The sequence below is a fragment of the Neoarius graeffei genome, chromosome 7 (assembly GCF_027579695.1).
Source record: "Neoarius graeffei isolate fNeoGra1 chromosome 7, fNeoGra1.pri, whole genome shotgun sequence".
Lineage (NCBI taxonomy): Eukaryota > Metazoa > Chordata > Actinopteri > Siluriformes > Ariidae > Neoarius > Neoarius graeffei.
This window is the reverse complement of record NC_083575.1, coordinates 36829034-36855552: the sequence shown is the minus strand read 5'-3', so window position 1 is coordinate 36855552 and position 26519 is coordinate 36829034. Positions and strand designations below refer to the sequence as shown.

The 26519-nt window shown below is 42.6% G+C and overlaps 1 protein-coding gene across 5 annotated transcripts in view; it reads right to left on the bottom strand.

The window, feature by feature from the left end:
* Positions 1–25678, bottom strand: part of pkdcca (protein kinase domain containing, cytoplasmic a) — an 87906-nt gene extending 62228 nt beyond the window's left edge. For all 5 annotated transcript variants that reach the window (XR_009655039.1, XR_009655037.1, XR_009655038.1 and 2 more), the window contains exons 1-2: positions 24730–25678; positions 13023–13145 (exon numbers count right to left, since the gene is read on the bottom strand). Coding sequence is in view for 2 of the 5 variants with exons in the window: in XM_060925581.1 (XP_060781564.1) it covers positions 13023–13145; positions 24730–25380 (774 nt within the window). In the remaining 3 variants the exon portion in view is untranslated. The remainder of the gene's footprint in view (positions 1–13022; positions 13146–24729) is intronic.
* Between the last annotated feature and the right edge of the window lie 841 nt (positions 25679–26519).

The window sequence follows — 26519 nt, the reverse complement described above, 5'->3', positions numbered from 1 at the left end:
CCTTTAAGAGTATATCACTTTCCGAATCAGAAGCGCTAGTGAGGAGAATCACTTGCGCAAGAATTATAAATAGTGGAGTACATTACAGCGCAATGTGAAGTAGCATAAGAACATTTAAGTCAAGAGTTTAATTGATGTATTTTGTTCATTACCGTTTATCCAAGCAAGTGTGCATCCACGACACAATTAATTACTGAGCCCACAACAAGCGTCCTGACAAACTCCCTACAGTATTACACAGCCTACTAGCACCATATCACACCTGGCTTGTTTAAATGTTCAAATAGCGCTTTATAAAGTTACCTAACATATACAAGTGCAATGCGCTTTTTGAGCACGAGTCACGTCATGAAGTTTACTCATCACCATAACAAATAGCCAGTAGGCTTGCGCTAGCCTACAGAACACAAACACTACGTTTTATTTCGTCTTCCCTTGACCACCTCTCTGTATGGCTGTCATTCTACTGTTCGAGTAGAACTACTGACACATTCACAACGTTTCCAGACGGGGATTTAAAAATGACTGCAGCCTACGTTATGCTGGGGACTGCTTACTATGGACAACATTACATGTAGTTTCAGCGAGACTAGTTGGTTGTAGGCTAATTCAAGTGCTTCCTTCCATAACCTAAGTTTGCCTGGCTACACAGATGCAAATGGACAGTTTTAATGAGTAGTAGATGAAGAATGTAAACATATAATAATGTTGTGCTTTTGCAACTTGTGTGTTTGTGACTTATTGCGGCAAAAGCAGCATGTCCTTACCTTGAAGTGGGATCTGCTTCTGCCCGAGTGCCCATACGGCCGCCTTGAAACAGTTCAGAGTTTAGCTACGCATGTTGATTGGCTGTATCCCTTGTGCCGCTTCTGCCCAAGTGCCCATACGGCCGCCTTGAAACAGTTCACAGCGTTTAGCTACGCATGTTGATTGGCTGTATCCCTTGTGCCGCTTCTGCCCGAGTGCCCGTACGGCCGCCTTGAAACAGTTCACAACAAATCAGATGTTGTGGTGGGCGGGACCGTGTTCTTGAACTCAGAGAGGTGAGTGCAGGAAAGGACGTGCAGTGACAGTCCCGTTAGGAACGAAATGGCTGCAGAAAGGCATGTTATCGGCATATCGGTGGAAATTATGGCCGATATCGATAACCCTAAAAATGCAGAATATTGGCCCGATATATCGGCCAGGCCGATTATTGGTCGACCCCTACCCTGGACAAGTCGTCAGGTCATCGCAGGGCTGACACATGGAGACAAACAACCATTCACACCTACAGTCAATTTAAAGCCACCAATTAACCTAACCTGCATGCCTTTGGACTGTGGGGGAAACTGGAGCACCAGAAGGAAACCCACGCAGACACCATGCAAACTCCACATAGAAAGGCCCTCGTCAACTGCTGAGCTTGAACCCAGGACCTTCTTGCTGTGAGGCAACAGTGCTAATCACTATACCACCATGATTATGGGAGAGAGAAAAACTAAATATGTTTCATGTTTTAGATTCTTCAAATTAGCCAGCGTTTATCTTGATGACGTTTTGCACACTATTAGCATTATCTTAACCAGCGGTGTTCAATGGTGGTGTAGTGATTAGCACTGTTGCCTCACAGCAAGAAGGTTCTGGGTTCAAGCCCAGCGGCCGGCGAGGGCCTTTCTGTGCAGAGTTTGCATGTTCTCCCCGTGTCCCCGTGGGTTTCCTCCGGGTGCTCCGGTTTCCCCCACAGTCCAAAGACATGCAGGTTAGGTTAACTGGTGACTCTAAATTGACCGTGTGAATGTGAGTGTCAATGGTTGTCTGTTTCTATGTGTCAGACCTGCGATGACCTGGCGATTTGTCCAGGGTGTACCCTGCCTCTCACCCATAGTCAGCTGGGATAGGCTCCAGCTTGCCCGCGACCCTGCACAGGATAAGCAGTTACGGATAATGGATGGGGAAAAAAAAAACATATGTAATTTTGTGGAAAACAAAAATGTGTTAAAAAAAACTAAATATGTTTCATATTTTAGATTCTTCAAAGTAACCACCATTTAACTTGATGACGCTTTGCACACTATCGGCGTTATCTTAACCAGCTTCATGAGGTAGTCACCTGGAATGCTTTTCAATTAACAGGTGCCTCGTCAAAAGTTAATTCGTGCAATTTTTTGCCTTTTTAATGTGTTTGAGACCAAACATTAAATAATAAATAATAAAAATGCAGTAAATAGCCTTATTGGACAACTGTAGTAATCCATATTATGTCAAGAACCGCTCAACTAAATAAACAGAAATGACATCCATCTTTACTTTATGACATGAAGTGACTCTTAATTGATAAAGAAAAAACATTTGAATTAGAAAGTGTGTCCAAACTTTTGACTGGAAACGTATGTCTGAACAGACTGCCAACAAAACAGTGATGCTTTTAAAAAACTTAAAACTGTGGTGTAAATGATTGTTGTATTCATGATCAACAAAAAAATAGACTACATGATGTATTTAGTCTTCATTTAAAGGAAGGAAAAGCAGCTGTTGATGCAAAAATATAATCGATAACCCAGTCAACTATTTGTTACTGTGAATAATAAAAGAAATCAGTGATTTAAAAGAACGGACTATATAATGCCATATTATATTAAGAGTTGTAGTAGAATTGATCACAATATTGTTATTATTCACTACTCATTAACTGAGCGCAAGGTCTTTACGGGAAAATATCAGACCGAGGTCTTGACAAAAAGACCGAGGCCTGATATTTTCCTGTTAAGACCAAGCAAGCGAGGTTAAAGTGCTGATGACACGTTTTTGACATCTTTGGCGATGTTTTATAACATAAAAAGTAATTCCCGATGATCCATATATTAATTCACGAAGGCGCCTATTTTACAAGTTATGATAAAAAACGCGGCTATTTGGGCAAATTTGACGGGGCTGCAGCACCCAGGAGATGAAGGAGGAGGAGGAGCTATATGATGTCAGCGAAAGAACCTTCCTCCTAACTTACCAGTTTGTTGTTGATGCGACAGGTGTTCAGTTTATCATTATTAGTATTTTTATTAGACATTATTATATATATATAGTTATTATGCCTTCGCGTTGTGTTGCCGGCTTTTGCTCCAAAACCCACAAGGATGGGGTAAGTTTATTCAAGTTTCCCAGAGATCCCGAGCTGCATGTGAAGTGGGTGAAGCAAGTCAGGCGCACTCGTGACAAGTGGGAGCCCTCACCAACATCCGTCCTGTGCTCTGAACACTTCGATTTGGATTGTTTTGACACCCTTCCCAGCTTAAAAGAATCTCTTGGGTGTTCAGTTCAGCACAAACGTGTGTTACTACCATCAACAGTGCCTACACAGTGTTGCCAGATTGGGAGGTTTCCCGCCCAGTTGGGCGGTTTCAAGTGCATTTTGGTGGGTTTTGAACATATTTTGGGCTGGAAAATGTCAGCAGTATCTGTTGCCAGATACTGCTGAAGTTTTCCAGCCCAAAATATGTTCAAAACCCACCAAAATGCACTTGAAACCACCCAACTGGGCGGGAAACCTCCCAATCTGGCAACACTGCCAGTATTCCGGAGGGGGTCTACTAGTAGCTATGCCGGATCCAAAGACAGTCCTCCTGTCAGAACATGTGTTGTGAAACGACATAAGATAAAGGTACGTAGAGCTATAGATTCTACATGATAATCATAAATGTAATCATAAAGTCGGCGTGATATCAGTCATGTATTTGCTTGTGAAAGCTTGCGGCTTTCATGTAACTGCCGCCTAGCAACGAGAGGCAAAGGGTAAAGAGGGTAGGCTATCATAGATTCTATTCGGAAGAGATCAACACAATTCTAGACTCCCAGAAGAGGAAGAGCTAGCACTAGAGAGTTCACCGGCGTTTTCATGCGCCATTTCCATTGAGTAGAACCAGCGTAGAACAGCCAGTGAACCGCAGCGTGTTCTTCCGCTGATGTCACAGCATGGCCGCGAGCCACGGACCCAGTCTTCTTGCGCTGTGCAATTAAAAGTTGTATATTCGCGTAACAACAGCTTCTTTTCACGTAATTATAACAGAAATCTAACATGTTTGCCATGTTGTATAGTTTATTTAAGAAATTGCATAGAGTCATGTTCGTGTCATCAGCCCTTTAATAAAGAGTTTATTATATAGCTTTTTTTTTTATTTCTAAGATTAAAATAGACAGTCATTATAATGAGGTGTGACATGGCTTTCAGTCACATCATATTTGTAACATAGTTGAGTCATGCATACAGAATAAATGGCTAGCGGTTTCAAAACTGAATTTCAGTTCATGCTTAGCAGTTTCTGAATGCTCTTCGTTGCTCATTTCTTGAATAACTCAGCGACTCTTGTTTGTCTTTTGCCCATTTTTGATTTCGTTTTGATTTCCAATGAGTCTTTTTTTTTTTGTCATTTTGTTTTTGTTTGCTTTTTGCAACATTGAAAGCTGGTGTCTTGGAAAGAAAGTCTGTAATCGCTCGCGCACATTACGGAAAAATTCTGCCCACCAAGGAACCAGTCAGAACGCACGATTTTACCAGAATGCCATAGAATAAGTCATCATACTGACCAGCTCAAATGTTCATACATTTATATTCATAATAGATGAATAGATACCAGTGGCGGCTGGTAGTCTTTCAAACAGGGGAGGCTGGTTGGTTACGATATTTCCAGATTTTAAAAGAAAAAACACATCAATTTTGCCCATACTCTTGCCTCTGATCTGGCTGATTGTTGGCAGCGTCACAAACTGTGAAATAACAGGTTCTTTTGGCCCATTAGCCTACTGTCCAATATACATGATGGTGGTGGTGGGGGGGGTATATTTTAACATTTTATATTTTAAAATTGTGGCATGTTGTTTAAAAATTGACCTCGGCTGTGTTTTTGTTTAAAAATGTTTTCCAAATTGTAGCTGTGTTTAATTCATATCCAGAAAAATATATATTCCAATATAATATACTCAGCATAAACATTTTAAATAGATTCTATATTTTTGGTCCATCCATGACATATTACTAAAGTAGCCTATTTACTGTTGTTGATGTGGGTCACTTGCTGTTACCCAATTCACTTTCTCGTACCAGGAGAGCTGAAAGGAACGAGTATTATTCCCTACCTTTTTCACCAAGTCAATTTGAGGCGTTGGTCTACCCTGCTCTTTAATTTTAATTTTTTCCTCGAAAGGAAGACTGGCAAATGGCTTCGCCAAAATTAAATCAGCAATGCTTGGCATCCGTGCGCAGCTTTCTTGCTAGCTGACTAGCCCCCTCAAGTTCAAGTTCAGTCACTCAAATAAACGAAATTTCTGGAACTAAGATAGCAAACTTGACAACACTATATTTACACTTTATTTACAATGAAAATATATACAAACTAAAAAAGCTGGTAGAAACCGTATGTAATGAATGAAATCGAAATGTAAGCCGATCTGTTACAATACACCACAGTACTTGCGAATCCGCATGGGACTGAACTGATGTTGCCAGATACTGCTGACGTTATCCAGCCCAAAATATGTTCAAAAACCGCTCAATTGGGCGGGAAACTGCCCAATCTGGCAACACTGTACCGCTGCCTGTCTATAGTTGAAACGAGCTGTCAATCAAAGAAAATATCCGGCCGCTTTCACCAATCACCAGTCTCCTCGCGGAAACTGCCATGTCCCTCCCATGTGAGGCTGGGAGTCTGTGGGCGGGCATTTTCGCAGTATTTGTCCAATAACCATCTTGCATTTTGAGATTGAAAAGCGCAGAGCTCCCAAATGCCGTTGAAGTCCATTGAGGCTGGGACTCCGTGAGACTCCGTGGGCAGGCGTTTTCGCAGTATTTGTCCAATAATCGTCTTGCATTTTGAGATTGACAAGCACATAGCTCCCAATCCACTGAGGCTGGGCTGCATCGCGCTGTCATGAGGGGGAAAAACTCACGCACACATTAGGCGAACTGGGGAAAGTTATAACGGAATGATTTCGCACTGTAGTGGGTTGAGCACATATATTTCTATGATTCTGGATCTGAAATAGCAATGTTATAAGGTCGGCTATAACATAAGCCTAGCGCAATTCATCCTACACGATGTTCGTCATTTTTAGAGGAGGCTGAGCCTCCCTCGTTGTCTTAGAGCAATCGCCCGTGATAGATACGTATTTTGCGAGGAATAACTAACTACATCTTATTGTTAGAATGTAATACTGTACATACATAAGCTTGTTTTTTGCATAAGCTACATTATGAAGTTTCTAAAGTGACTGACATGTTTCATTTTTAAAACCACTCTTCACTTTAAATAAAATCTGTAATTAAAAAAATGCAGTGCCCACTTTTTTTCCATGCATCTATTATCTGTAACCGCTTATCCTGTACAGGGTCGCGGGCAAGCTGGAGTCTATCCCAGCTGACTATGGGCGAGAGGCGGGATACAGCCTGGACAAGTCGCCAGGTCATCACAGGGCTGACACTTATGGCCCTTTTCCACTACCCTTTTTCAGCTCACTTCAGCTCGCTTCAGCTCACTTCAGCCCGACACGGCTCGCGTTTCGACTACCAAAAAACAGCACGACTCAGCTCGTTTCAGCCCTGCTTAGCCCCTAAAACTCGCACCGTTTTGGAGTGGGGCTGAAGCGAGCCAAGCCGTGCCGAGTGAGGCTGGGGGCGTGAGCAGACACTCCCCTGTGCACTGATTGGTGAGGAGGAGTGTCCTCACATGCCCACACACGCCCCGCGAGCGCGCTGGGATCTGTAAACACCGCAAACCCGGAAGAAGAATAATTACGAATTACAAGAATTTCTGAAGCCTTATGCGCCTCGCCTCATCTATACGCTCTTGCCAGTATCTGTCCGCGTTGTCGGTGACAACAAGCCACAGCACCAAGACCAGCAACACTAACGACTCCATGTCCTCCATGTTTATTGTTTACTATTCGGGTCGTGAGACTACCGCTTAAAAGCTCACTGAATCAGTGACATACAGAGCATCGTGGACGAGTTCGCGGAGCGCAAGGCTCGTCGTATGCCCTTCAAATAATGCGCGCAGTAGGCTATTGATGTTTTATTATGAGCCATGTACAGTATGTCGCTTAATGTTTTTTTGTTTCTGAGTTACATGTTCGTTTGAAGGACTTAATGTACAAAATAACATAGTTGCACCCCGGAGTGTTGAAATTGGTAAACACAGTGCATTCAGTGAGGTTTGCACCGCCCTCCTTTTATTTCTGACTCTTCCTGTCACCACTCTGAGCGCTCATTCGTATGCCCTTCAAATAATGTGCGCAGTATAGGCTATTGATGTTTTATTATGAGCCATGTACAGTATCCTAATGTTTTTTGTTTCTGAGTTACATGTTCGTTTGAAGGACTTGATGTACTAAATAACATAGTTGCACCCGGTAGTGTTGAAATTGGTAAACACCGCAGTTGCGGACATTTTGTAGCCTAAAATGATGTTATGATAAGCTTTAATAAAGGGCCCGGTCATTTGCCCCGCCCCCGGCCCGGCTCTGACTTGTTCCGCCACTGTCACTGATGTCACTGTTTGCGCTGCTTAACGACATCACGTGACGTCCACCCACTTTCGCTAACTCCACCCAATGTGTCCACCCACTTCCAGCCAGCACGGTTCAGCGCGGTTGTAGTCGAAATGCAACTCCAACAGCCCCGCTCAGCTCGACTCAGCTCGACTCGGCACGGCACGGCTCAGCCGCGTTTGTAGTGGAAAAGCGGCATTATACCCCTTTTCCACCAAATCAGTTCCAGGGCTGGTTCGGGGCCAGTGCTTAGTTTGTAACCGGGTTTTCTGTTTCCACTGGCAAAGAACTGGCTCTGGGCCAGAAAAAACGGTTCCAGGGTAGCACCAGCTCTTTGCTGGGCCAGAGGAAAGAACTGCTTACATCAGCGGGGGGGGCGGAGTTGTTAAGACCAACAACAATAGCAAGACCGCGAGAGGGCGACATTTTTAAATAAGCGACGATATCATGGATGCAGTAAAGCAGCAGTCATCCATTATTGTTGTTGTTGTTGCTGCTTCTTCTTCTTCTTCTTCTCCGTGTTGTTGTTGCTTCGATGTTCGCGCCAAGGTTTATGCAAACACAGCGACGTAACGGACGTATACAGTGACGTAATGATGTGGCTCCCCTTAGCACCCCGAGCTATGGAAAAGCAAACTGGTTCTCAGATGGTTCGCAAGTTGAACAAGTTGTGAACCAGCACCAGCCCTGGCCCCGAACCAGCCCTGGAACTGATTTGGTGGAAAAGGGGTAATAGAGATACACAACCATTCACACTCACATTCACACCTACGGTCAATTTAGAGTCACCAGTTAGCCTAACCTGCATGTCTTTGGACTGTGGGGGAAACCGGAGCACCTGGAGTAAACCCACGCGGACACGGGGAGAACATGCAAACTCCACACAGAAAGGCCCTCGCCAGCCACGGGGCTCGAACCCAGAACCTTCTTGCTGTGAGGTGGCAGTGCTAACCACTTTTTTTGCTTTTCTGAAATTCCTGAGCATGGGTTCAAGACTTTGAAAACCTCTTAAAGATTACTTTACTCCACATCAGTAACAGATTTTATGAGCCGATGACAAATTACAAATTCAGAGCTGCATTTTTTTTCACACTCACTCCAATCAAAATTGAAATGTATCCCACATTTATTCTTTCCAAAAGCCTTTATGATTTAGACTACTGGAAATTCAGTCACTATTACTGAGATGTCAGGAAATGGAGCAGGAAAGTTAGCCTGGCAAATATACTTTACAGAACAGCGAATTATGTGTTGCAGAGGTCCAGTTTCAGGGCCTTTCATTTGAGAAGCATTAGGACTGGCAATGCGAAGCCATTCTCGAACCTGAAAAACAATCAGAGTGTTGAGGGGCTGACGAGTCCATGTTGAGTTCAGTGTGAATCGCTGTGCTGAGTCATATACTGCTGTGATGACACATAGATCAGTGTGGCGCACTCCACCGAAATGCCTGCCGCGTGCTTCCGCTGCAGGCTCTGTGTGTGTGTGTGTGGTGTATGTGTCTACAAAAATGCATTTCAGTCAAAAATCTACAGCTCTATATCCATAAGGGCTGCACAATATGGACAGAGATACAGTGGTGCTTGAAAGTGTGTGAACCCTTTAGAATCTTCTATATTTCTGCATAAATATGACCTAAAGCATCATCAGATTTTCACACAAGTCCTAAAAGTAGATAAAGAAAACCCAGTTAAACAAATGAGACAAAAATATTATACTTGGTCGTTTATTTATGGACGAAAATGATCCAATATTACATATCTGTGAGTGGCAAAAGTATGTGAACCTTTGCTTTCAGTATCTGGTGTGACCCCCTTGTGCAGCAATAACTGCAACTAAACGTTTGCGGTAACTGTTGATCAGTCCTGCACACCGGCTTGGAGGAATTTTAGTCCATTCCTCCATACAGAACAGCTTCAACTCTGGGATGTTGGTGGGTTTCCTCACATGAACTGCTCGCTTCAGGTCCTTCCACGACATTTCGATTGGATTAAGGTCAAGACTTTGACTTGGCCATTCCAAAACATTAACTTTATTCTTCTTTAACCATTCTTTGGTAGAACGACTTGTGTGCTTAGGGTCGTTGTCTTGCTGCATGACCCACCTTCTCTTGAGATTCAGTTCATGTTCAGTCCTGACATTTTCCTTTAGAATTCGCTGGTATAATTCAGAATTCATTGTTCCATCAATGATGGCAAGCCGTCCTGGCCCAGATGCAGCAAAACAGGCCCAAACCATGATACTACCACCACCATGTTTCACAGATGGGATAAGGTTCTTATGCTGGAATGCAGTGTTTTCCTTTCTCCAAACATAACACTTCTCATTTAAACCAAAAAGTTCTATTTTGGTCTCATCCGTCCACAACACATTTTGTGAAGCTCTGAGATTGGTCAAATCCCCACAGAACATAGTTTAAAAATTCTGCAATGTGAGCGCTGCAAAGGCTATAGAGATCTTGCAGTCACGTGACCGGAAAGTACACAGCCGCCATCTTGTCGGTAAAAAACACCGCTGAATACTGCTGCACTCGTGTACAGAATGGATCAATTTCAACCGACGGACTACATGGCTCATTTTTCTAATGAACAGATAACTAGATATATGTCTAAAATAAACGACCTACAGATTAGTGACCCTTATGGCTTACCGGACGTAGTTTTCACGACCGTGTCAGTGGATATTGAACTGCCAGCGGAATACCCAGACGTGTATAATTACCTCATTAACTTTCCCTCGCTGTTCAGTGGTGAAGCACTGCGTGCTTATAAATCTCTGGACAGTTATCTTTACAGAAATTCAGGATTTGTCAGCGACTCAGATGTGGCATCTTGTAAACAAGAAAATAACAATCCTCATTGGACGGGTAAGTCACTTAAGTATTGAGTATAGCACTGACCAGCCGATTATAGAATAGAATAAGGTAATTCCAGCTGTAATTCCAAATCGTCCGTCTTGTTTACCATGGATCTGGCGTTGGAGAGGTAGAGGCTTAGCAGTGGAGATTTGAGTGGCTGTTTTCTGAGCTTAGTCAACAGGCTGGCTCTGCAGCCTGGCTTTTGCTTCTGCTCCCGACGCCGCCTCCTTCGCTTTGCTTCCGATAACAATCCACGGAGACCCCGCTGGTCTCGCTATCTCGTCCGGAATGTTGTGCATGCGATGGAAATCGCTACAAACCGTCATTTTCTGCTGGAAACCAATGTCCAGTAAGTCCATACGGTTGTAGTGGATATTGAAGTCCGGTACAGACAAACAACACGCAAAAATACACACAAAAAACATAAAAAACATGCACAGGTAGGGAGAGCTTGTAGCCGCAGCCGTTGTAGTAGAATTGTATATAGTAGGGTTTTCCAGAAGAAAAGGTAGAAGTAAAAGCAGAAGTAGAACCAGAAGTAGAAGACAGAAATATGGCATTTGACCGACAAGATGGCGTCTGTCACAATCTGGATCGGCTGTGACGTCACATGCAAGTGCTCCATACATACCATAGTGTGTGGTCATACCACAGCACGGCTGAACGTCCTTCTGACTGATCGAAAAATTTCTCTATCAGCAAAGTCCCAGCTGCTAGGTAAGTTGCTCATTCCAATACATTATCGTTGCTATAGTAACCTGGACGGTATGTAGGATGTGTGACATATGTGTACTTGTTAATATAGTGGAGTTTTCTGTGAGATGATGTTTATTTAGCTTTTTTGAAAGGAGTCTCCAATGTCAGTTTAGTGTCACTTTAAGAGTTACAACTTTCACTTTAACTTTCAGGACAGAGAGCGTTTGAAGTTTCTCGGTAACATGACAAGTTGTGGGGCGGCATGGTGGTGTAGTGCTTAGCACTGTCGCCTCACAGCAAGAAGGTCCTGGGTTTGAGCCCCGTGGCCGGCGAGGGCCTTTCTTTGTGGAGTTTGCATGTTCTCCCCATGTCTGCATGGGTTTCCTCTGGGTGCTCTGGTTTCCCCCACAGTCCAAAGACATGCAGGTTAGGTTAATTGGTGGCTCTAAATTGACTGTAGGTGTGAATGTGAGTGTGAATGGTTGTTTGTCTCTGTATGTCAGCCTGGCGATAACCTGACGACTTGTCCAGGGTGTACCCCGCCTCTCGCCCATAGTCAGCTGGGATAGGCTCCAGCTTGCCTGCGACCCTGTAGAAACAGGATAAGCGGCTACAGATGATGGATGGATGGATGCATTCTTTTGCAAATTGCTGTGGTATAAGAGGAATAAAGCAGTTTGGTGCATGCCATTATTGGGAGGTAACAGTAACTCCGTTTCATGTCAGCCCACATCACATGGCCACGTTGCTGAATCCAAAATTATCATATGGATTTTACATTCACTGGCCACTTTAATAGGAACTTGTTCTTGATTCTAAGATTCCTGTTCTTGGCTGCAGGAGTGGAACCCCATGTGATCTTCTGCTGTTGCATGCTGAGATGCTTTTCTGCTCACCACGCTTGTAAAGAGTGATTATATGAGCTACTATATCCTTCCTGGCAACTCGAACCAATCTGGCCATTTTCCTCTGACCTCTCTTATCAACAGGATGTTTCCACCCACAGAACTCAATGTTTTTTGTTTTTCGCACCATTCTGTGTAAACTCTGGAGACTGTTGTGTGTGAAAACCCCAGGAGATCAGCAGTTTCTGAAACACTCAAACCAGTCCATCTGGCTCAAACCAACAGTGAAAGAAAGTCACATTTTGAGATCACAGTTTTCCCATTCTGATGTTTGAAGTGAACATTAACTGAAGCGCTTGATTTGTCTCTGTATGATTTTATGCATTGTGCTGCTGTCAAGGGACTGGCTGATTAGAGAACTGCATCAAATAGTAGGTGGATGGAAGTTCCTGATAAATTGGCCGGTGAGCGTTTGTATTGGATTTCACACAATATATATTTATAGCACTATAAATATATAATATAGAGATAAATTAAATTAAATTGGACATAGTGCTTTATAAATAGACGTAACTGCTGTACAGAGAGATGCACTGTACTGTGATCTTGTATGCTGGAGCCATTATGGAGCATCACTGGCCACAGGAAGTAATCGGAAATTATTTTTCCTTGCTGCAGTAGTGAGAGAAAGCTGTAGGGTCAGCGCTACGCCACATGTCAGGAAGGGAAAGGAAGTGGCAAAGATGCCACATGCTGGACGTCATCCGGTCTCCCACACCGCCTTCTTCTGACCTGAGCTCAGCAGAAAGCACAGCACAGAAACCGTATATCTCGGTCTCACACTGCACACATACTCTAACTGCACTCAGTTTGATCTGCATCGAAATCTAAGATTAATAACATTGATTTGTCTGCATGCACCTCATCTGCCTACGGCGTATAAGGAATGAAACCTTGCATTTTCAACGCGTCGGATTGCGTGTTCGGTTCCCATGGTTCAGTATGTACAGTATGAGCAGTTCCCTGAATCAATCCCCTCCCACCCTTCCTCCGACAGCAGACGCACACTTGATGGAATGTGTGATATGGTGCAGACGCAGACACACACTCACTCGAAACCGTTCTTCCCAGGGTGTCTGCAGCAACTGGATCATCTCTAGAGGGCTGCCCAGTTCTGTGATAGCTGTCACCGTGTCCTTGATATCATTGCTGTCCTGATAGCAGTAGCCATACAGCTGTGGGCAAGAGAGATAGAGAGAACACAGAGTGAGAGAGTGAGCAAGAGAGTGCAAGACTGTCAATCTGGCGAGATAACAGCACTGTGTAGAATTTCACTGTTTTGACTCAGACGGGGAAGATTTTTGTGTGTGTGTGTGTGTGTGTGTGTGTGTGTGTGAGAGAGAGAGAGAGAGAGAGAGAGAGACCCTGGTGAAGGCAGACCAGAGGAGTGAAGTATCAGATTAGAGATAAGAATAAATCAGTACCATGCTTTCGAGTCAGCAGCTGGCATGAGTGAAGTATAATAAGCCGGCACCATTAGGGATGGAAATTTAATTAGGAAGTTAGATCATATGAGTGTGTATAAATCGAGTGTATGGGGTGGGGGGAGAGTGTGCGGGGGGAAGCGCAGAGTCACTGAATGTCCTTTTCCCCTTATACTGCTGAGGCATGAGTGCATGCCACTGCGTTTGGCGCTTTGCTTACAGAAACATTTTCTTTCGCTAATTTGAGCCAAAGAAGCTAGTTAAACTTAAACAGCATGAAATTTCATCTGGAAGCAAAAACAACCTGTGGCAATGTGAACGACCCGTACCACCACCAGAGTCTCTGGGTACAAAGAGGAAAATGCCGAGCATGTTTATTAGCAGATCAGAGCTTGTCGTCTTCCTCACTCTTTTTTTTTTTTTTAAGTGGCTGGTTTCAATTCAACTGGTTTGTAATCAAATCCTGGAAAGACCATTAAAGCATAGAGGTCTCTTGCACCGTGTGAGTGTGGGCGTGTGAGACTAATTTTAGGAGGAAACGCATACGCAGTGCTATACTCTCACACTGGGCTGTGACATTCTGCCTGTGAACGTACTGACACCTGCAAACATCTATTCCTGGAGAAACACTCCTCTAAACACGAACGATGCCTGCCATCACTTACGTCTAATACAATTGTGAAGATGCTCATAAGGACAGGGGCAATGCTACTGTATGTATCTTAGTCTTGTTTAGCAATGGCCATCCTTCTTCACCCATACACACACTCACAAAAACACACGCTGGAAGGACATCCACTGCTACGGATTGGGTGTGCCGCCTGGCACACTCATTTTTTAGCCTGGGGGAAGTTATAGGTGGTGGTGGTGGTGTGTGTGTGTGTGTGTGTGTGCCATATGGCTTGAAAGGAAAGCACTCTGGGCACAGGCTAATGGAAAGCCCTTGTCACATCACCCAACTCTTGGTGTTGAAAGAGCATGCACTTGAGGAAGCACTCAACTTCTCGCTCATTTCTCTTCAGCTCATTTAAAAGTTTTAAGTCAGCTGTTATATGCAAATACTGTCATTGTTGCCTTGATGTGATCTTTGATCGATGTTTAATGGTCTACCAGACCTGATTTGGTTTAGTAGTGACATGCTAAAAATGATGGCAGGCGCTAATATAAATATAGAAAGCGCTTCAGGTCAGACCACTCCTGCTAACAGGCTATCAGATGTGGGACCGGACACCAGGGCTCTATTTGTGATTATTCTATCCACATTCACTGAGCAATCGCTCGCTCTGATTGGCTATTGTACTACTAGGCTATCAGCTCATATACCATGAGTAGAGAAAAATAAAACGGCAGAGCGTGTTGCTGAACCAACCGAGGATGAAATGAAAACTCTGCTCGAAAACAAACCCCCAAAAATACAAAAAAAAATATGGATTGAAAGCATTTGATGGTAAGAACGTATCTTTTTTTTCCAAGAATTATTATCATCGCATTTTTCACAAATTGCTACTGTCATTTCGCCAGTTTGTTTACATTCTAAGCGGAAATTATTTTGTTGGACGTTTTGTATACAGTATTTATTGATCGGGCGGCACGGTGGTGTAGTGGTTAGCACTGTCGCCTCATAGCAAGAAGGTCCGGGTTCGAGCCCCGTGGCCGGCGAGGGCCTTTCTGTGCGGAGTTTGCATGTTCTCCCCGTGTCCGCGTGGGTTTCCTCCGGGTGCTCCGGTTTCCCCCACAGTCCATGCAGGTTAGGTTAACTGGTGACTCTAAATTGACCGTAGGTGTGAATGTGAGTGTGAATGGTTGTCTGTGTCTATGTGTCAGCCCTGTGATGACCTGGCGACTTGTCCAGGGTGTACCCCGCCTTTCGCCCGTAGTCAGCTGGGATAGGCTCCAGCTTGCCTGCGACCCAGTACAGGATAAGCGGCTATAGATGATGGATGGATGGATTTATTGATCGAATTTGCAAAAAATAAAAATAAAAATGCTCCGTTTCTCAAAATCCTGTGAATGTGGATAGAATAAAACAATTATTCCACTCAATCTTGTTGTACATGGCTTATAGGGTTATCAGATCATCTATGACTTGATTTCGTGGAATAACTGTTAATTAGAAAGTTTCTAATGACTATTATCAACGTGTTTCAGCTGTGTGTGTGTGTGTGTGTGTGTGTGTGTGTGTGTGTGTGTGTGTGTGTGTCAGACTCCTCGGCTGCTGGGACGCCACAGTTTTGGAAGATAACCTGCAGGAGCGGTGGCTGTCTGCTGGACCACATGGTGCCATTTTGTCTGAACTCGGGTCAAAGGTCAACCTGCCTGTCCTGCCTGTTTACTATGAGTGTCATTACATTTCTCCAGCCCTGCTCTGTCTTTTTTTTTTTTTTTTTTTACAGTATCTTTGTTGCTCTGTGAAAAGACTGCAAGAAAATATTCCTCAAAATCTTTTTTTTTTCTTTTCCAATCTGGTACATGCAGCACTCCAGGGAAACTGTTCCAAAGACACAAAATGACTTTTGCTCACTAAAGCTATCCTGAGTTTAAACTAATTTACATTTCTGGTCCAGAAAGTCCTAAAATAAACACAAGGCCTAGTCAAAGGTCTAATCCAATTTACACTGTTTGGATAAAATCACCAGCATTACATGGAAAGAAAATGCAAAAGCAAATGACTTTTATTTCTGTTCAGAATGTTAAAATAATGCATTATTAATATTTTAGGTCTGTCCAGGACTTAATGTAAACAAGTGTCAAAGTGTTGTCTGTTTCCTCACCCAAAAGCAAGAATTCCCTGGTTTATCGAAGAAGTATTCGGGAAAAGGTGAGAATGAAAATCTCAACTCGGAAAAGTGCATTCAATATCAAGTATTTAAGAAAATTAATCATACTTAACTAATTCAGTATTATTGACTGAGCTGTGAATTCTGTTTCAATCAAATATGTGTTTTTGTAGATATACATTTTATTAGAAGTTTTCTCATCTCATCTCATTATCTCTAGCCGCTTTATCCTGTTCTACAGGGTCGCAGGCAAGCTGGAGCCTATCCCAGCTGACTACGGGCGAAAGGCGGGGTACACCCTGGACAAGTCGCCAGGTCATCACAGGGCTGACACATAGACACAGACAACCATTCACACTCACATTCACACCTACAGTCAATTTAGAGTCACCAGTTAACCTAACCTGCATGTCTTTGGACTGTGGGGGAAACCGGAGCACCCGGAGGAAACCCACGCGGACACGGGGAGAACATGCAAACTCCGCACAGAAAGGCCCTCGCCAGCCACGGGGCTCGAACCCGGACCTTCTTGCTGTGAGGCGACAGCGCTAACCACTACACCACCGTGCCGCCTAGAAGTTTTCTTTTTATCCATAATGTGTTAGGAAGTTAAGAGCAAAAGCAGCATCTCATAACTGTAAATGTGTAGGAAATCCATGGTCGGAAAATTTATAAATATGGAGGGTTGGTGCTCGGCACTTTTCTTCCAAATGCATTTGGGAGAAATCAAACACAATCACGCTCACACTTCTTAAACTTCCTATAAATTTTGTCTGACACTCGGCTGGAAAAACACCTACGATCATTATGTGTGTTATAACGTTTCTATATTTTATAAAAAGTTATGACACATTAAATCAACTTTGGAGATTTTTCCAGTTTTCTGTATCTCATTTTCCACAGCACGCAGCCAGATAGTGTCTTGTTGCCGTATGATCAATACAGTAGACGCATTCATCCTTAGTACAAGTGCTAATGCTGAAAACCATGGACAGTACAGAGTGCACAAGAAGCTCGCTTCATGTAAAGCAAATGACAGAAGCCAAACTGTATCTACAAGCATGTGTCTACCCAACTGCTGAGTGGACCAAACCAAACCAGACTGTATGCCAACGCTCCAGGGCCTGTACAAAAGCATTTCTGTATGAAGTGTTATTAATTTGTAAATACACACTTGGCCTGACAGGCTCAGCGCACGTGCAAACACAAACACGTCTGCTTCTGTCACACTCTTTTAACAAGGGCACTCTGGCAGCGCATCAAAACAGCCACAGTGATGGTGATGTTTGTGTAATGGGACAGGCCAGTAGTAGCCAGGTGTGTACGGCTCTGGGTCAGTGAACGAGCAACTGTCCGCTAGAACAAGAGCGGCTCAGAGACGCGAGCGTGATCCTAATCGTACAGCCCGTGTGGGTGGTGAATTATAGCTGGGATGCTATTCAAGCCTGGGTTAAGTTATGTGTGTCATGTGTAAGAGAGAGAGAGAGAGAGTGTATATGTGAGGGTGGGTGTGAGGCTATAATTTAGTGCCCTATTTTCATCAGGATTTGGATGGAACACCGCTGGAAAAACCTCTGAGTCAGTTCTCCCTCACTGGAAAACTAAACTTTACATATCACTGACTTACTGTGCTTTAATAGAGAAATAAAAAAAATCATTAAAACTTATTTGCTGAAGGATGCAAGTGCTTGCAAAAGTATTAAATATGAACATAAACACATCATGCTTTCCCTCTACGTCGCCCTTATATCCAGATTCAGCAAGATTTTCTAATTAGTACAAACCTCCCTAAAGACAAATTCTCAACAAGCGCCACTTACTAAAATCCAGCGAAGCTAAACCCGTCCTGATGACAGCATCCAATGAAATCTCTTCACCTATAAATATTTGCACAACACCCCCTCCCCACCCCTCACCTCTTTTTGGAAGCTGGAGCTGAGCTGTGAACTGAAGCACTGAAAATAATAAGGATCTTTAAGAGTTTGTATGCAAGAGAAATGTTCTCCTCAAGTAGCCAGAAAGTCTGCTCAAAAAAAAAAACAAAGAAAAAAAAAACAAAGAGTGGAACAGAGACATGGGACCATGAACATTTTCATTTGGGAAGTCCGGGAGGTTTTATAACGGGCAATGCTATAGTCTCTGTGCATCTTTGCTTATCAGGGAATGCTTATTGTAACATGGATGCAGTTAGAAAAGTCGAGAGTTTTGTCTACATTCAGACTGGCAACTTAAATATGATTTATGGTGTATCTAATTCCGGTGGGAAAAATTTTTCTAACGTCCGAATGAAAATAGATAGGCAGACAGACAGGCAGGTAGGTATGCAAGCAGACAGGCAGATAGATAGTCAGATAGATAGATAGATAATGTTACAACAACTACAAATTTCTTGACATACATATCAGTATCAAATTCAAAGGGGGGGGGTATTATTATTATTATTATTATTATTATTATTATTATTATTATTCAGCATACAGTACTTGATGTACATTCTTGACAGAAATTGTTGATGACAAAAACATGAATGAAAAGCAGCATGAAGGCAGGTTTGGGGTAAAAAGTGCCCAGGTCTAAAGCAGCGAAGAACTGAAAAACTTAAGTATTCTATGTAAAATATAATTCACTGTGAAATCCTCATATTGGTAGGGATGTTAGTAGATACATTCCCTTGCCCTGTAGTCAGCATATACACCAACAAGGATCTCCGAGGATCAAACTCATCACGTGTATACATAATAATGTGCAGTGTGGACTCTCAGTATTACCAGACGAGGACAAAGTACCCAACTTCATTACTTAAGTCAAAGTACAGATCCCACTGGTCAAATGTGACTCCGATACAAGTGAAAGTTGGACAGTCAAATATTTACTCAAGTAGTGAAGTATTTGCTTTTAAAAATACTTAAGTATTAAAAGTACATTTTCTGTCAACGCATCGTTGTGTTATTGCCACAACGCTTACAAAACCTAATGCCTCTGAAGCAACCGACTGGATTTACTGACTAACTTGTAGAACCTGTAGAATAAACACCTTTCAACACAGATAAACACAGATTTCTACATTCTGTTTATTGGCAAGATTATGCTGAAACATATTCCTGAAAGGACTTCAGATAAGTTAACGTTATTCATGTTAGCGTAACTCCGTTTTTACATGCTACCGTAACTAACAGTGTCCAAGTTAACTAGCTATGTGTTAATGTTAGCCGTGGACAAGGCGATGGCAACTTGATGAGCAAATCCATAGAAAGTCATTTGACTAATCAGACTGTATAGCTATTGCAACATTATTGCCAGCTCAAAAAGCACACACAACTTTATTGCAAGCTTTCTCTTGGAATAAAACGTTTATAGACGTCAATATGCTTCCACAGGTTGGATGGCGAGTTTTTGTAGGCCATGATGTGGTTTGTTTTCGGCAAACAAAGTAAACATTTAAAATGAAACAAATCTTTAATCCTTTCAGAAAACTGAAACATGGGTTCTAGGTATAGCCCTGGGTGTGTGCATTCCCCAGAAGAACCGCCTCCTTCCATTCTGCCATCAACCGATCGTGTTCAAACAATGCTGCTGAACTTGATTTTATACAGTCTATGGACGTGACGTGACCCTAGTGATTACTGACTGTTTTTTCGCAGGTGACACTGAGAAAGCCAATCACGTTTTAGAAAAGAAAAGAACATCCACTTTCAAAGCTGCTTCATAGTCACGAGTAACGAGGACCTTGACAGAAATGTAGTGGAGTGAAAAGTACGATATTTGTCTTTCAAATGTAGTGAAGTTAAAGTTATAAGTTTCCCAAAAGAATAATACTCAAGTAAAGTACAGATACTCAAAAAATGTCCTCAAGTACAGTACTCAAGTAAATGTACTTCGTTACTGTCCACCTCTGAGTTATTACACAATCAGATCTGTGAAATTAATGCTATTTGATCCGCTACGTGAAGGAAAAGGCTACAAAGGAGCAAAATATGTTCTGAAATAAAGTCCAAGCTTTAAAAAAAAAAAAAAATTTTTAGTTTGTTTTTAATTGTAGTGTCACAATGATATATTTCATCAAATGTATCATCAGTTCATTAGATGAATAAAGTATGGGAGTTAAATTGAGATTTAGCAACAGGGGAGCTTTACTCTTTTCATACTGTAGGTGCTAATGGTGTATAACATTAACATTCACTTTATGTACAGAGTTTTAATATTAATATCAATGAAATATTGACTACCTTTTTTTAATATATGATATGTGTTTCTACCATAGGGGCTCAGTTTATTTCTGTACAATCAGATTTTCATTTTGGCATCAGTATTATATGAAAATATAATATTATATTCTAATTATTTTCTGGCAAAGGCACATGATACAGCAAGAACTTTAAAATAGTCAAATAACAAAGTGTTACTTTATACATTTATTATTATTATTATTATTATTATTATTACATTTTAGTGTAACTGTGAAGTACATTATTATTTCTTATTAAATCTTTGTGCCAGAGCACTGCTCCATTTGTGGTTTACATAAGAAAATGGTGCGTGAGATCCACCGCTCATAGAAAATTAATGGAAATGAATGTGTTGTGTCTGTGAACAATTTTAATATTGCAAAATGCATAAAATTCCAGTACAAATCACACTAGGTCTAGCATTTTTGAGGATTTTCTCTTTTTTTTTACACTTCCTTCCTGTGGAAGTGGGAGGTTAAAGTGTTAACCCGTGTTTAATTACAGAGAGGGCCCAGGCTCTGGCTTTGGCCCCTCTCACGTCCTTCTGCCTACAGAAAACAACTCTGTACAAAAACCAGTACAAAAGCCCTGATTAGCCCACCAAGAAGGTAAGGAGAAACACCTCAAGCTCAACCCATTATCCCCCACACACATACACATTGACCCAATGATGTTCGTTTATCTTTTGCACTCCAACATGCTCTCACACACACACGGTTTCTCTGAGCACACTCTGGCTGCCTCTGGCATTATCTCCATCTCTGATCTCCAGCGATTCGTCTTGTTCACACTCACACAAACATGGCAGAGGGCACGAGAGTCACTCAGCTCTGCCTGAGGCGTCATCTCCCCCGAATACTCACCCCCCTCCCCTACTGTGCATGCACCCCACACCACACACACATGCATCTATTTATACATCAGGTGTACGCTTCCATCCGAAGCAGAAAACTCACAGACACTTCATTTCCGGATGTGCATTCGAGATGTTAACCACAGACATCACAACACTCAACTGTTCTGCCTATTTCAGAGAAAGAGAAGGTCCAGTTTAGTGCAGAACCATACTACGTGCACTCCGACTGAACCCCAGCCTGGTTTTAATCAAGCCATCATATCAGATCTCACCTCTGACCCCTCGGACTGCACAATTCTGTCTGACATGTTCCTGCCAAAGAAAACGAAAAGCAACACTCTGAGCCTTAGACTGATGAGGTGAGGCTTTAGCTCGGGCAGCATACATCCAGTACTGTATTTTAATGCTTAAATGTAGATCATAATAATTGAATCTTAATTTTTGTATTATGGAGGTGACACTCTTAAATCACTTGCTTATAATTGTAAGAGCATTATTCGAAAAACAGTCTATTGCTGACGTATTCAGCTGATGTGTCAGCAGCCACAAGCGCTGCTCTGCTTGGAAGCACACGTTTGCAGCCCAAAGACGTGGCACTGAATTCAGCGCCACTGAAGTGCTTAGTGAAGTTAAGTCACACTCTTTATTCCGCAGCCGCATCCCTGCATGCTGGTCGATCTTTCTGGCATTCTGTATGTGTCAGTGTGTGATTAAGAGAGATATTAGGACTAGCTCCAAACAAAACAAACAAATGTATAAGCATGTGTGCAGTCAGAAAAATGGTTTACAGTCTCAGTTATAATCGAATGAATAAAATACAATTTTAAAAACACTGATTTCAACCAGCCAGGAACAAGAGAGTTACAGTTGACAGAACCGTGCTATAGTCAACTGGTTATATCCATCTCTGGAAGAAAGGCAAGAAAGAAAGTATGACTAATGGTACAGAAGTTTCAGCTAAGCACGTCCTATCTGTATAATCATTACTGAATCAAACAAAACCCTTCGATTACGAAATAAGTGTAAAAGTATAAACAGTACACATCCACTGAAAGAAAATTAGAAATGAGAGGAAGCGCATATAGCCTGTGGCACGAACAGAGCTTAAGACTATAAATAATGCTCACCAAAACTTATTTACAATACATTTTTAAGTGATAAACTAAACTAACCTAAAAAAAAAAAAAACACAGTAACCTCCAAAGTGATGAATTCACAATTCCAGGATTTATTTCAGCCTTAAAGCAAATTCTCAACAGTGAGAGTTAATTTACTTAACAAAGGTGTCAATTCAGCAGTGCAGGTGTTGACTCAGTACGCAGAGGTGTTAATTCTACACTGTAGGTGTTAATTCTACACTGGGTGTTAATTCAAGACTGTAAAAGTAAATTCAGCATTTAACGTGTTCAGTGGAGTTTGGCTGCAAACAGAAAGCGTGCACGGAAAAGTTCGTCATTGTACATTAATGAACTTTACAGCCAAAATTAATTACCGAACTTCTTTTAGAAATATAGTATATATCTTATAGAATATAACAGTCACACTTTTTGATTAAGAAGTTGCTGGGTTTATTTATTTATTTATTTATAAGTGGAAATAAACAGGTTTTAGAATTCTGAAATATGCAAAAGGAAGAAAGTAAATGTTCGATATTTTCAGCATTCAATATTCAGCACGATTTCTAGGTCCTTATTTAAATAAAGCAAATGTCGTGACCATGTGAATTGCTTTGTGTAAAAGGTCAGATTGTCCTCATGTCTGATCTCTTCTCTTCTGTACACTGGTCGATTTGATCTAAAATGGATCATAAGGTTTAGCACAAACCTGTCGAGTTGATTCAGCTCGAGTACACACTGCTATTAAAGCAAAAAAGGGGACACATAGTGAATACTAAGAAGGTCTGAAATTCATGTAAATATTTAAAAGCATCTACTTATCACTCAAGTTGGCCCTTCAAGTTGTTGTGCCAGAATCTAAACTGATTTGATAAACAAGCACAAAGTCTGAAAATGTCTCATTTTCATTTTCAAAGTCTGCAGTGCAAAAAAAATAAATGCACTTGTAGAAATCCTCCAGCTTTCCCTGATCTGCTTCTATCTGAGTGAATGTGGGGTGAACCCAATCTGTGACTCTGTTCTCCTCAGCGCTGTGGTTTGGGGATTTTAATTTAGTTGGACTTTCTTTTGTCTGGGGATTTTCCTGCTCTGTGGGTCTCGTGCTGGAACGATAAAGCGCAAAGTATTGAGATCCCGGGTGCTGAATGATCTCCTGTAGTGTTGCATTCATTTATATGCTGTTTATCTGTGTCCAAATAATTCTTGTAGGTTTTAATTCAGCACAAGGTTTTCACTTCTGTGTTTGGTGCACACACACACACACACACACACACACACACACACACACGCTGCAACTTAATCACATTTTGTTGAAGTTTCACTAATTAAATGCCTCACTGACTCAAAGCCAAACCAGTCTCCAAAACACAAAACACTCAGGCAACCAGCTCAACTATCTGTAGCCAAACCCGTGGATCCAGTTATTCACTTAGAACCGTCTGATTATCGTTATCGCGATACTAACCTCCGATGATGCTTGTAATCGAAAAAAAGAACACCCCTAAAAATAATTCAATGCTTTATTGCAGAAGCTACTAGATCATTTCCAGGTGTGTGTGTGTCTGTACAACAGGCCTGTGTGATCCAAGAATTGAATAGATGTTGGCTTGAATTGGTCAAAATAACTGATGTCACGTGATTAATTCATCGCTAAAATACTAATCCCCTAAGTGTTCACGTGGTTTATCTATCTACAGTACATTCAGCAGGCCTAATAAGACTCAATCTTTTTTTATTATTATTATTTACAACAACGAAACAGGCTTGAATTAATATCTTGATGTTTAAAAGGCCGAACAGTTTCTCCAGTTCTGCGCCGAGAGAACATAAATATAAATATAAATAATATCCTGTAATATAGAAAGAATAGCACTTTAAAGATCCCACCTTCACCCACAGCTCTATTATTAATATTATTCAATGAACAAATGGCCGTGTGTGTGTGTGTGTGTGTGTGTGTGTGTGTGTGTGTGTGTGTGTTATCCACAGGAGCTGAATACACACGTTTAGCTGAAGTGTTAGGTTAGGATAAAGCTGTCCTGGTTTTCACGCGCCGCGCGTAAATATTCGCACCTCCAGTGTTTATTCAGCAAAAGCGCAGCAAACTGAGTGATTTATGACGCAGTTAATTAAAATAATCAATTGTTTGTTTTCATCCTTTTAATCAGAAATTTTAAATAAATATGAGGCAACTGGTGGATTTAGGAAAAAATATATTCCATTACACTTAACTGAGTGAAGGTTCCTGGAGTTACTGATTGTGAAAATGTGCATTTAGGTGCATTGTTTGGATGGAAAGAAAGAAAGAAAGAAAGAAAGAAAGAAAGAAAGAAAGAAAGAAAGCACAGATTTGGAGAGTACCTTGAGGATGTTGGGATGTTGAAGTCTCTCCATGAGCGTCATCTCTTTGATGATCTTGAATGAAGCGAGCCGGTAACAGTCCTCAGCTGAGCTGTACCTTTTCACGCAGCTCTCCATGTCGTGTCCGGTGAGGTCCACGGATTTGAGGGCCACGGAGAAGCTGGTGTTCAGTTCCGCTCGGTACACGGCTTTGGTGTATCCCGAGCCCACAAACTGCACACTGCTGGGTCTCTCCAGGGCCCCGCACCCGAGCGCACCGCCTGACCCGCCTGCAGCGCGCGCGTGATCGTCCCCGGTTCTCTCCGCGGCTCGGTACTGATCCCAGCTGCTCGCCCGTTCCAGATCCATCAGCCGTCTGCGTTCGAGTGATCGTGCGTCTTCGAGCCGACTCTGGTACCGGAGCACCTCTCCGAGTCTCCGGAGTATCTGTAAGCGCAGATCGCTGCGCGCTCCGGTGCCGCCGGACCCCGGGATCGGTGCGGTTCCTCCAGGCGCACTGACAGATGAGTGCGTTTCTGTCAAAGAGCGCTGCGGTGCCGCGTCGCGGCTCTGGTGTGGTTCGAAGCCCGGCACGAAGAGCACGTTCATGAGCGTGCCCAGACAAAAGGAGAAGCAGAACGCCGCCGCCAGCACCGTTTTCCGCCGCTTCATCTTGTTCGTGATTATAATGACGAGCAGAAAGTAAGTGGGCTCGCGTCCGCCGAACAGCCTCGCAGCTCGAGGCAGCCTGGCCGCTCGGGGCTCAATGGTGCAGATGTGAAAGGGCAGACAACACTAAGACGCTGCTCTCAGGATCCGCGGGTGGGTGATCCATACAGTGCGCAGGCGATGCGCGCTCTCACGGCTTCATCTCGCGGTTATGATTTAAGATCCACCCCGTTTCGGGCATGATCGCACTGACACTTGGCTCGTCGGCGCGCGCGCTCGAGTCCCATCGGCATCTCGGGTCTCCCCTCGCGCTACGACAAGCCCGTGCGGGCGCGCGCGCCGAGGTGCGACTCAAACACACATGACGTCAGCGTGACTGACAGCTGACTCCGGCTCGCGCTCAGTGCCGTGACCGTTCGCGTTGGTCCCAGCCCCGGACTACAATTCCCACAATGCATTTCTGCAGAGCGGTGGGCGGAGCTACACATTTCTTTTTCTTTTTTCTTTTTTTTTTTTTAAAGCACACAGCCTGTATCTTTCACTCTCGGTAGGTTTTTAAGATGATAAATCTAAGGCTACCACGCACTTCTAGGCAACATTTTTAACGCATAAACATTAAAAAAAAAGATGATGTCACGTGCTTAATCATTTCCATAACAATGGTGTCTGATAGTATTTAATCTGAATTGCTCTATTAAAGCAATCACTGTGATTGACCCGTGATATAACCAGCTCCCCAAAGGGCCCCCACCCCACCCACCCCTTTTTAATTTTGTTGTTTCTGACTGATCCTTGGACCGCATCAGAATTTCGGCTGCTATTCTAAATTAATAGTCCGTTCCGGTTTGGACTGGAGTTTTGTGAGCACTTTTGCTGTTTGGAAAGAAAGAGGAAAAATGTGTATAATTATGTCTCTGGGGTCGGAGAAGTGAAAGTCTAAATTAAAAACAGACACGAGGGGAGAGAGAGAGAGAGAGAGAGAGAGAGAGAGAGAGAGAGATAATGGCACTTGTATTTTATGCTTCAGCTTTCTTTAACTCGGACCTGCAACCTTTAAAATACAGCATCTAGATAGATAGATAGATAGATAGATAGATAGATAGATAGATAGATAGATAGATAGATAGATAGATGTAAGTATC